Source organism: Engystomops pustulosus, chromosome 4 (genome assembly GCF_040894005.1).
Source record: "Engystomops pustulosus chromosome 4, aEngPut4.maternal, whole genome shotgun sequence".
Taxonomy (NCBI): Eukaryota; Metazoa; Chordata; class Amphibia; order Anura; family Leptodactylidae; genus Engystomops; species Engystomops pustulosus.
The window spans coordinates 150,087,352-150,100,526 of record NC_092414.1 but is presented as its reverse complement, the minus strand read 5'-3'; the positions used below and the strand labels follow the sequence as shown (position 1 = coordinate 150,100,526).

Below are 13,175 nucleotides of genomic sequence, written 5' to 3'. Positions count from 1 at the left end.
TGAAGCTGAATCAAAAGGTTATAACGTTAATAACCGGAATAAATACATTGGCAGATACAGATATGATACATTTTATAGCTACATGCCTGAATTAACAAAATATTATTTTAAAGCTAAATTATATCAGTATAGCCTTCAGTAAATAGATGAGCCTATGAAGAGGAGCAGACTCAGCATATTATTTTGAGGCTCAATTAAAGTTAGTCCCTACGGAGATTAAAAGGATTAAGATATCAGTTAATTATAACAAACTCTCTCCAGCCATAGTGGTGAAATTACTGTTTATTATATTTATTTCCCCACATATAATTAGGTAAAATTTGACCCTAGAAACAAGTGAGTTAACCCATAACAGACCTTTGTGCAAATCCCTAGGTGAGGTAATCATGCAGCATGGGAGGTGAGGGGACGAAAGGGTCAGTGCTTTTTCGAGGTCAATGCATAATTTTCTATGAACCTGCAGACTATTAGCTGCACCAGAACATCGGCTATTGGCTATGCTGAAAGGCATGCAGATGTTCTTGTCAGCACAAAAATCTGAAACACAAATTTTGATATCCCGTGTGACTACAGTTAATGTAGGAGACTTAAAACATGCAGCCTATCTCTGCACAACTGCGTAATGGAAAAGATATTGTTAATGCATCCGGGCAGAGAGGGAAATTACATTTTAGCTGACATAATTAATTAAAGTTATGATTATATCCTAAAATATGTTCATATACTCTAAAAGTATCTATTTAATGTATGAAGTGTTTATCTCATTTTAAAACTTTCAGTAACATATACTATATTGCTGTTATTGGGCACATTCTCTGGTTTCCACATAAACAAGGACTGTTCTATATTTTATACAAGCATTTCATATATATTAAAGTTGTCAACTTACTTACTTGGCACTATGATATTGACAGACATTTATGGTAAATTAACATCATTATCTAGCCTTTTTAATAAATGTTATGGTTTTGTGATTCAGTACATCACTTAGCATAATGATAAAATGTCATAATGCAAACAAATTCATACAAAATCCATTAAGCTCTCTATATTGCAAGCCAGCAAAATGTAAATATTCTTTTAACACTGGAAAAATAGATCAGGCACACAACCCTTTTAGTCCTATCTGTCCTGTTACCATCCCTATACAACACCTGTTCCATGTAGGACGGACACCGCTTTTATAAACAACACTTCAAAAGATATCCTACTTGGCAGGACTTTAGTCAAAAGTCTTTAATATCTGCAGGAAAAAAATGATTGCCCTTAAACGAAAAGAGAGAAGGTATGTTCACCTGATAAAATGTCAGATAAAGATTCACAGGTCATTTATAAAATCGGGTACAGCCAAAATTCTAATGTAGAGTTGGTACATAAGAATGCATTATGTTAGTATAGGCCAGTGATGGTGAACCTTTTAGAGACCGAGTGCCCAAGCGACAACCAAAACCCACTTATTTACTGTGAAGTGCCAACATGGTATTTCAAGCAGCAACTTATTGCTACCTGTTCTTCCACATCTTTCATTCATATCGGCCCCCTGAGGCCACCATTACAGTTGAAAGAAGGAGGGCAAATTCAGACATCATTGTAGCTTCTCTGCAGGGTCTCTGTGAAGAGGAAAAATGTTGGGTGCAGCAGAAGGACCTCCAAAGATAATGCAGTTCTGTCAGCACCTTCTCACTTCTCCTGCATTTCCAAAGAGCCAATGAAGGGAGGCTTTAAAATAGCGCTAAGAGCAGCATCTCTTAAGCTGCCTGGGATTTGGATTTGTTCCTGTCTGGTGAGCTCTGTTCAGGGAGGGTGCAGGGGGGGGGGCAACCGGAGTGCCCACAGAAATGGCCCTGAGTGCCACCTCTGGCACCCGTGCCATGGGTTCGCCACCACTGGTATAGGCAATAAATCTATTGTGTGATCTTTTCAATGTGTACTGCGGTTTTCAATATGAGGATATGGACACAAATAATGTCAATATGGCAAACGTCCAATCATATTTGTACCACCACTTAACGATACAAAACATAATGCAATGAAAAGTAACAGCTATACTTTTATATGTATGGCTTAGAGTTTTATTAAAGGAAATCTAGCATCAAATCCATCATGATAAACCACGGACACTCATAATCTTAGATCCAGGCACTGCGACTGTGGTAAATGACCTTATATTTGACCTTTTTCTTCTAAAATCAACTTTTACAATTATGCCAATGAGCCTGAAGGGTTCTGGGGGGTATTATAAGAGCCCCTCCATGCTGTAGATTCATAGGCTGTTACAGTGTGCAAGGAGTTTCCTCCTTCCACTCTGTTCTGGAGCTTCATATGCTACAATGAGATTACATCAGGCACTGGGAGGCATAAGTGCTGAAGGAGCAGAGTGGGATGGCAGAGACAGTGTTACAGCCTGTGATGCTATGGTACGGAATGGCTTTGGTAACACCCCCCAGAGACCTTCAGGCTTATTAGCATACCTTTAAAAGTTGATTTTAGAAGGAAGGAGCCCATGGATATAAGAAGATTACCACAATAATATTGTATGTATAATGAATACTAATATGATATACATTACATTTGTAAATCCTTAAAAACTATGATATTCACTTTGCAATAAATGATATCTGTGTTTAAATTTTAACAAATAGACAACAGAAAGAACACACAGTAGATGTGAATAACCTTAAATGCTCACAAATCAATGTAGATTTTTTTTGTTAAAGCAAATCATAGAAAATATGGGTAGTGTTATATCATGCCCGGTCCGGAGATTACAGCCTTATTTAAAATGCTAGACATTCGGCTAAGCATGTAGTCCACTTTCAAAAGCTCTAATGGTAAATTCACACCATGGAACTCCCCTAGACAAACAGGAGTCGTAATTTCATAAATAGTTATGGAGTTATGTTATGTCCTAGCCATATACTGTCCTGGCTAGCTTTCTGAGATGTGGTGAACAGGATGAATGCCTTCATGGCTCTCAATCTATCCTAAGGCCCTGGAGTGGGGAGATACAGAGAAGCAAGGTAGTAGATTATGAAGTTCTAATCAGTATTAGGTTTAGGTAGTTTCAGCTTCCCGAACCGAGGGAGGGAAACTAGGACCCACCCAGGGGCAGACCAGGCTTAACTCTAACAAAAAATTCCAAAAGGGCTCTATTTTCCTAGAAGGTGAAAGGTCCCAGCTTGTCAGGGCTGTGATCGCGTTTTGTGCATCATCAGAGGTCAAGTGGGCCTCTCTGATGAGCCCATGTAACCAGTAGGTGAAAAATGGTATCAAGCGGACCTTATGTACTCCTGTGGCAAGTGTAACCTCACAGACATGAATAAGGTTTTGGTACATGACTTTATGCATCTTAATTTAAAAGGTAAAAAAAGGTTGTTTACATAAAGAAAGAAAAGTGGCACTTGGAGAGAAAATTTTGTAGCCCTTTCCACCATAGACTCACCTGCCACAAAAAATGGGCAAAATGAGCTGCTTTTTGCAGAAAGAATCCCAGAGGTGGGGGGAAGATGGTGGGAGCAAATATGGTTCGTTGATATAAATCTATTTATCAATGTTAATTATACTTACTTTTTTTATAGATATATTTAGAACTTAGCTCAAAACTTTCACATGTTGGGCAACTTTTAGAAACAGAATTTCACTTTAATAAGAGAGAGGCTTAAGGGCAAGACTCAAGGGAAATGCACGCAAAGCTTATTTTTAACCACAGAAAAAAATTGGTTAAATTAGGAGCCATTAGTAACGGAAAAAAATAAATGTAGTCACTTGATTTACTGACTCCTGTGTAGCCTCAGCTGCTCATAGCTTAAATGTACAGGTTTCATCAATGAAGGATACATGATTTTTCTACGAATGGAAACATATGAGTTAAAAGCGAGCTTTGTTTAAAATTTTACTACTGGGGAGACATAAAATAACATTGGCCCGTGAATAGTAGAGATTTCTTACCTTTCTGTGGTCAATTGACAGCTGTGAGAAAACCAGCTGAAATCCTAACAATACTATGGAGCTGACCAATCTGCAAAGAAAAACAGAGCTGGTAATGTAAAGATAACTTAATATGCGCTCCAGCATTCCAGCGGCATACCAGCACATGGACTGGTGATTACAGATGCCGCATTCTTTCATAATGACGTCTCCTTCCAGTGTACACACATAAGTAAAAGGGGAAACATTGGCTTCATTAATTCAGAAAAACAGATTTCTTTCCACAATGGGGTCACGCAGAGCTCAGTGTACCTGTTAGTAAACTGAATGAGGTTTCCCCTCCAAGTATGGCAGTGAAATACTGTGTACTGTACAGTAGAATTATACACTGAATGGACCATAATGCACAATGCAGATAATAGAAATAATAATGAGATCTTAGAACAAATGTGTATACAAAAACTACTGCTAGAGGAGTTAGAAATTAGGTTTTCTCATACAAAGAAGCCACTGCTAGATATCTCTTGTATCAGATTACCTCGCTTCAAAACAAGGAAACAGCGATGTACAACCCTTCCAAAGCTTATTGTGTGTGTCTACTGACTAATGCAACATTTGCGAGGTATGTGGATAGTCATCTACAAATGCTCATAATAAGGTCTTTCAGTATATAAATACAATTGATATTAGTCATACCTTCCCTCTAGCAAGTTTGAAATACCATACTTTGACTAATTCTCTAAAAGAGCATTTTACCATCAACCATCTATAAAAATCGAATTATTGCTGAATTAATAAACTAAATTGGAAAGCAGATTTATTATACCAAAACATTGTATCATTTAAAGGGGTTGTCCACTTAAAGCTCATCATGGAAAATAATTAAGATTGTTTGTTTAACGAAAAGTTATTATATTTGCCAATATACTTTCTGTATAAATTCTTCACGGTTTTTAAGATCTCTGCTTGCTGTCATTCAACATGAAGCTTCATTGTTTATTTCCTGTAGATAAACATCTGTCCATGGTCATGTGATGTCACACAGTTGCACGGCTCATTAGTAACACACAGCTTTGATTACACTGTGTGTTATAACAAGCTGTGCACCTGTGTGACATCACATGACCATGGACCAGAATGAAGCTTCTTGTTGCATGACAGCAAGAAGACAGCAAGCAGAGATCCAGAAAACTGTGAAGAATTAATACAGAAAGTATACTGGAAAATTTTATAACTTTTTCAATATATAAACAATATCAATCAATTGCAGGGATCAAAGCGGACAACACCTTTAAGTACTGTATATACAAATATGTATATGAATAATTTTAAAACATTGCAGCTTATGCTGTATATTCTAGAGCCACATTCACAATTTCTGCTGATTTTTACTATCCAGTTACCAGAACTTATTTAAGAGTAGGGTCCTATCATGCATTACTGTTGTAAGGGAAGTGCTCCGTCTGTGCACTGGCTGGATTTCATGGAGCAACAATAGTTTAGAGGATGGGATTCCAATCATCATAGCGAGTCTCTTACTCCCTACAAAACAGCAGCGCCGAACTGTCATCATGATTAGCCTTCAGCACCGTTATTTCACCATGATGCACAAAGCCTCATGCTTTGGAGTGCAATTCACCCGAATCTCCTGACATTTAATTAGTAGGTGGCATTATGAGTGGTAGACATGGCAAACCTTACATGGCTGGCTATGTCAGCACATAGGTAATAACCACTTAGGTAGTCAACCCCTGCCACATTGGTGACACACCGTAGCAATTGAAATTAGATTTTAAAGTATGATGATTATTATGCACTGAAAAAAACTATTAGAAATAAACTACTAGAAAAATAAAAGGAACATACATCTAAAGCAGACTGAAAGGGGATGTCCAGCCTTTAAACAAACAAAAAAGCTATAAAATCCCCCTAAAAAAAAAAATCTGTACTTACCTTCTCCGTCACTCCCATTGTCAGTGCTGTGCCACTGTTTGTTTACAAAGGCAGGCTCTGCAGTCCAACTACTTCTGGTCGCGTGTTACACCGTTAGATTCATTGCTGAAGCAGGTGTGGGGCAGTGGACGGCTGAACGTGCCTGCCTCTGTAAACAAACAGTGGATGCGCGGGACAGCAGGAACCACAGAGATGGTAAGCATGCGGTTTTTTATTATGTTTTTACAACCCCCACCCACAACCAGATAAATCATTTTCTTTAAGGATGGAGAACCCCTTTAAATTATATTCTCACATTCTTTGATTAATTAAAACTTCTGAAAAGAAGCTGAGGTCTCATAAAAGTTTCTATAAATACATGCATTGTGACTTTACAAACTGAACTTCAGAGATCACAGGTCCACAGCAATAATGATGAAAAACTTACCGTAAAGATATAATCAAACTGTCAACCATGATCCTAGGAAATGAAGAATCGCTTAAGCGTGAAACAGCTTCCTGAAGGATAAGAGGATGGCCTTGATCTACTGATAATAGCAACAAATTCCAACCTGAAACAAAAACAAACACATATGTAGTAAATTCCCTTTAAAAAATATGCCTTTGCTCAATATTAGCAATATACAACAAAAATCAAGCAAATGATTGTAATAATCCCTTTAATCGTATTATTGTGGAACCCTCCAGAATAAAAACTTGAGCTCTGTTAGTTGATGCCTGGAACATTCAGCTCAAATAGACCCTGGAAAAGTTCCTTTAGTTTTACACTGCACGCTAATTTACTACATTAAACTATTCACTGTGGCCCACACAAGCTGACTTTACTGGACCTTTACGAATGCTACAGAATGATAAAGCAAAGTAGAGATATAGAAAACATTGGAGGGGGGGATCACTTAACATCATGTTTTTTTGTAGCGTGTGTTTATGTGTGAGGGGTAGAATATTAGATAATTTATCAACATACATCTATTAAATGTCACTGCATAGGCCACAGTTTTACAGAGCTGAATCGTCAGGGGAAATATTAAAGGGGTATTCCAGGAATAAGCATAATTCATATACAAATGGGCACTCAAAATATAAGCCAGTGTGTAATTAGTTGTTATTAAAAATTGTGCACCCCTTAGCAGAAAATTAGAATTAGCAGAAGAATTAAAATTCTACTGGCCCTTTAATCAGTCCGTTAATTTCCTCCGCGTGGTCCGTTGTGAATCAGACACAGAACAGAAGATGGCCGGTGGTCACATGTCCACATCACATGTCCTGCACCTGCCTGGGCAGGTCATGTGATCACCACTATGTTTGGCTGTAGTTGGTTGGTTGCAGTGCATCCAGAATGGCCAGTGTTGTGGTGATGGCAGTTACACATCATTACTATGGTAACAGAGCAAGGAAACCTGTTAGATCATCACTGGGAGCAGAGCATAAGAGGTAGGAGGAGTTACTGAGAACTAAAGGATCATGGAACTTGTAGTTTCAAGTGGCGGCCATCTTAGTGATAACTCCACCTACTTTAGAGAGGCCATAAATTTTGTAAATCATAAAATCAAACTATTTAAGCTCAGTTTTGTGACGAATGACATTGAGTATTGTTGTACTCATTTATTTATATCATCATGGGTTTTTGTGTCAGATTTCATATTTCCGGAATACCCTTTTAAATAAATACGGAAAAATTCATCTTCAGCATCTAACTTTATCTCAATGCTGTTTACAGGATTTCAGATGCACTGCTCACGATAGGAGAAAAAAGAGCAGAAAAAAGGTACAGAGAAGTTTTTTTTACTTAACAGGAACCTTTCAGCAGAAAAAAGACTTAATAAGACATTACGAGTATTTTGTCAAGCATATTAACACCTTTCAGATCACGTTTCTTTCACTGCCCAGTATGGTGGTATTCTCCAGAAAAGTATAAGTAAGATATAAATTGAGGCGACTTCAGCACTGTGGTCAAGCTCTCCTTGCCTAAGAAGGCCCCCTAAACTGTGATTGATGGCTTTGTGTCCAGGGACATAAATAGGCGACTCTGGTATGGTACAGACCAAGTGCATAATGTGCATGGTGTCAAACACAGAAAAGGTGGAATTCTAAGCTTGTCTCTGCCTCTATGACTATTCAACTAATTTACAGTTAATTTCACAGTAGATTTTCTGGATGATACCATGCTGGGCCATGGAAAAAACAGGATTAAGCTTGAGAATCTACAGGTAGTGGTTTAATGCGTAAATGTCTGCTGAAAGGTTCAGTTTAATTAAGAATTTTTCAAAGTTTACCATTGTCACCTGCACTATTGATTTCTGCAGTTAAAAGACATCTACCACCAGGATTAACACACATGCTAGTGTATGCTTCCTCTGGCAGGATCTGCTCTTCTTTAAGCTTCTTTTACCCTGATTTTTCCAAAGAAAAGGATTTATTTTCAAATTATGCAAATAAGCTTGAGGGGCTTCGGGCTCCATAGGTTTTAATGGAAACTGGACCAGGCTCATTTGCATAATTTTAAAAGCTTTTTAATTCTTCAAAACAAGGGCATAAGACGATTAAACAAAAGTGGATCCTGTCAGAGGGTGCACACACCAGCATGTCAGTATGCTTGTTTTACAATCCTTGATCCTAGTGGTAGATTTCCTTTAAATGCTTAGTTATGCTATAAGGAAGATGAAAGTGTATAATACAAATAGTAGTTTCAGTAGATGTATATAGATGAATATATTTTGATCCACACAAAGTTTTACATGAATTTTTGCAATAATTCTATTGTTTTTTTACCTATAAAAGGCTTTTTCAAGCTCATTCATGGATGAGAAATAACCCATAAGACAATTCTGATTAATTGCTGTCAGGTAAAATAAAGAAGCCACTGGGTTTGTCCTGCACAGAGATGAGTGTTTATAAGCAGGCCATGCTCCTTTCATTTGAAGAATAGATTTTACATATGAAAACACTGTAAAAGCTATGTTGCACTTGGCTGTAGATGATATGTTATAGAATTAATCGTCCTGTTTAGTCACTGTGATGAGTCTTTATCTCCACCCTGGGGCCCTCAGCAATAAGCTTGTGTAATAAAAAGCTCTTTATTGACTACAAAATGAGAGCAGCAGAGCTTTCTTCCAGTTACTACTGGTGAATAACTGGAAATCCTGGATATTTTATCAGCTTATATGTACTGTAAATTTTCCAAAATGTTCTGGACATTATTATCTTTTAACAGCTTCTCATTCAAAGAGTTTTCTGTATTTTCAAAATTATGAAAATTGTAAATTCATACTGAAAGCATCAAAACTATGAATTAACAAGTGGAATTATATACTTAACAAAAATGTGTGAAACAACTGAAAATATGTCTTATATTCTAGGTTCTTCAAACTAGCCACCTTTTGCATTGATTACTGCTTTGCACATTCTTGACATTATCTTGATGAGCTTCAAGAGGTAGTCACCAGAAAAGGTTTTCACATCACAGGTGTGCCCTGTCAGGTTTAATAAGTGGGATTTCTTGTCTTATAAATGAGGTTGGGGCCATCAGTTGTGTTTTGCAGAAGTCAGGTGGATACACAGCTGATAGTCCTACTGAATAGACTATTAGAATTTGTATTATGACCAGAAAAAAAAAGCTAAGAAAAACAAGTGGCCATCATTACTTTAAGAAATGATGGTCAGTCTGGAAAATTGGGAAAACTTTGAAAGTTTCCCCAAGAGCAGTTGCAAAAACCATCAAGCACTACAAAGAAACTGGCTCACATGAGGACCACCCCAGGAAAGGAAGACCAAGAGTCACCTCTGCAGCGGAGGATAAGGGTAACAACTCAGATTAGAGACCAGATCAATGCCACACAGAGTTCTAGCAGCAAATACATCTCTACAACAACTGTTAAGAGAAGACTGTCCAGCAGCCTTCATGGTAAAATAGCTGCTAGGAAAGCACTGCTAAGGACAGGCAACAAGCAGCTAAAGAACACAAGGAATGGACATTAGATCAGTGGAAATCTGTGCTTTGGTCTTTAGAGTCCAAATTTGAGATCTTTGGTTCCAACCTTTGTGCGTCTTTGTGTGACGCAGAAAAGGTGAAAGAATGGTGGAGGAGGATTTGTGATGGTGTGGGAGTGCTTTGCCGGTGATACTGTTGGGGATTTATTCAAAATTGAAGGTATACTGAACCAGCATGGTTACCACAGCATCTTGAAGCAGCATGCTATTCCATCCAGTTTGAGTTTAGTTGGACCATCATTTATTTTTCAATAGGACAATGACCCCCTAACACACCTCCATGCTGTGTAGGGATATTTGACCAAGAAAGAGAGTGATGGTGCCCTATGCCAGATGATCTGGTGATGACCATGGTTTGGGGTGAGCTGGACTGCAGAGTGAAGGCAAAAGAGCCAACAGGTGCCAAGCATTTTTGGGAAATCCTTTAAGACAGTTGGAAGACCATTTCAGGTTGCTACCTCTTGAAGCTCATCAATTTAATGGCAAGAGTGTGCAAAGAAATAATCAACGCAAAAGGTGGCTGCTTTGAAGGACCAAAAAAATAAGACCTATTTTCAGTTGTTTCACACTTTTTTGTTAATTATATAATTTCACATGTGTTAATAGTTTTGATGCCTTTAGTGTGAATCTACAATTTTTATAGTCATGAAAAAATTTAGAGCACAATTGGTATCAATACAAGCTGGGTATAATGGTATAATGGAATAATGAAACACTGAGGCAGTGTCACAGCACTTTTGTTTGAAGCATTCTGTCAGTACCTGTCCAGCAACTGTGCAACCGCAACCAGTCTTGGCGTTAGCTGTCAGACTAGGTAAGTGGTGGCGAACTCACTCTGCGACATCCCTGCGGGATAAGGCCCTGACTCCAGCAGATAAACCACCCTGACAAGGGCGAACCCGCTACCTATCTAACGGTCCCTGAGTTACCCTACAAGATGACAGGAAAACTTACTTCGTCTGGCAGCTGCTGGATGGTGGAGCGGACAGGTAATTGGAATACAGATATAGGCCAGTGGTACACAGAAACCGACAAGACTTAGAAAGGAAAATGAGGTCACACTAGGAAATAAACAATACTGAGGGATAAACAACAGATACAGACAGACAAGCGGAGTCAAACAAACCGGGTCAAAACCAAAATGGTGGCAAAGGTACAGAATCGTATAGCAAATAGAATGGTCAGTAGGCAAAGGAGAAGTCAAACACAGAATAGCAAGAAACGAAATAGCAAGAGCACTAGAGAACACAGCACACTGAATAACCAGTCAGGTCTGATGGGAGTAGGCAGGTATATAAGGCAGTTCCCAGACACGCCTCCAGCAGCACACTGTGGGAACTGTCCATCAAGCTAGTAACCCTTGCTGGAAAAGCTGAAATGAAACTGTGGCTCAGTTAAACTCAAACACAAACACCAAGCCACAGTTATGTCTTTAAACAAATATCCAGACCATCAGTATGATCAAGCATTTTTATATATCAAAAACATTAAAATGACATGAAACATATATACATCACCAAATTTTGTCGAGATATGCCAATTGTCCATGGGAAAAATGCACGCTAGGAAGTAATGGCTGTTCACTGAGACGCTAACACCCGGAATGTCCTGTGACGTTTCGGAGGTGTGTCCTCCTTCCTCAGACAACCAAGCCACAGTTCACACAAATAAACACCACCAATTCTGCCAACTACGCATAGAGATACCTTTTGGCACGGATGTTACACGTTCATTAAAAAGTCAATATGCTACTCTATTGCTGTCATGAGCAACTGGCAATCCTCAGTTCAGACTCTCATTGTTTAAGGAGATATCACATCCACCAAGCTACATCATTTTTTAAATGTATAGATATGTTTTACACAGAATAAACAATCTTATAAAGTACTTTTATGAACACTAAAACTGCATCTGATCATAAAACAGTAAGAACATCTCTGATAACTGATACAAGTTTCATCCCACAACTATTATCGCTGCTCCCAGATCATGAGCAAAAAGCTATAGACAGGAATCTAGTGAAAAGATGGTGCAGGTCCTTTAGTGACAGCAGCAATATAATCAAGGTCCTTCCCTTACAAGAAGTAGAGTGTAAAGTATCTGCCTGGATTGGCCTTGAAATAATTGCAGTGTCTTGCAAACCACCAGACATTGCGATCATTATCCCCTTTACTTAGCTCCACGGCAAGGGGGTATGACTGGTGCCAATCCTTCCCCACCCATATGCACTCACTACTGTCAGAGACTGTTCATGCAGAGCGGTTGCTGGATAGTAGCGGCAGGGCCTGGCGTACATTTATGTACCAGTGCAGTACAAGCCAGAAAATATAGTATAAATATATATTAAAATGTATATAGCAACATGACAGACCATAAAAAGTACCCCTTGCATAGCACCTAGGCAGTGCGCCTCATGGCTCCACTGATAACTAATTTATGCACTCCCCCTGGCCGATTGACACACCGACACTATGCTAAAAGAGCAGACCATGTCACCGGCTCTCCCTCTTCTCTCCCACGACTCTCCAAGAATAGTTGTGGCATGTCAATAGTTGTTGCAAAAATTAATTATCGGCGGAACCATGAGGCGCTCTACTGAGCTCTTTAATAGAGCTCTATTTCTACAAAACCCAGGCATTCTAAAATACGACAAAAGAAACGTATTGCCATTCGGGATGGGATGGGGAGGTCAGTAAAAACATCTACCATCAGGTTAACTGATGGTAGATGTCCTTTAAAAATTCTTTGTACCCTGTTAGCCAGTGGTTAAATAAATGAAAGTTGTAAGTCCACAGTTGCCTAATGCCTAATCAAGAGACCTAAGTAGTCTCAAAAACTTGCAACTAACATCATTAGTTAGCCAATTAAAGGTATCAACAACGGAGGACTCTCAATTTTCAAATACCTATTGTGCTATTCTAATTTAAACAGTTCATCTGACGTACCTGTGAATTTGTCTCTCATAATGTACCTAAATGTTATTTTATAAATAAATTAAAATTCCTAAACAATTTACTGTGCACCAATATTTGCTGATGTACATTATATACAATGTAGACAAAATTCTCCTAGTGGTATGTATTCAGTATTCCCACATTTTCCACATCTAGGTTCTGTTTTCATGATTTAATCAATAGTAGAAAATAATATTAGAAAATCTCTCAGTGGAAACAGCTTTATACTTTCAAATAGAGCTAGAGAGCTAGAGAGAAGTATGTACATTACGTCAGTGGTAACATTGGAACCCATATTAGGAAAAGAGATTAAACCATTTTGGCATATTCTTCAGGCTTTAATATTTGGCA

General features: G+C 38.3%; 1 protein-coding gene across 1 annotated transcript in view; it reads right to left on the bottom strand.

The window, feature by feature from the left end:
- THSD4 (thrombospondin type 1 domain containing 4) overlaps nt 1-13,175 on the bottom strand; it is a 450,024-nt gene that overhangs the window by 383,802 nt on the left and 53,047 nt on the right. The window contains exons 2-3 of the mRNA XM_072148083.1: nt 6,308-6,431; nt 3,949-4,018 (exon numbers count right to left, since the gene is read on the bottom strand). Coding sequence (XP_072004184.1) covers nt 3,949-4,018; nt 6,308-6,336 — 99 coding nt within the window. The 5' untranslated portion in view covers nt 6,337-6,431. The remainder of the gene's footprint in view (nt 1-3,948; nt 4,019-6,307; nt 6,432-13,175) is intronic.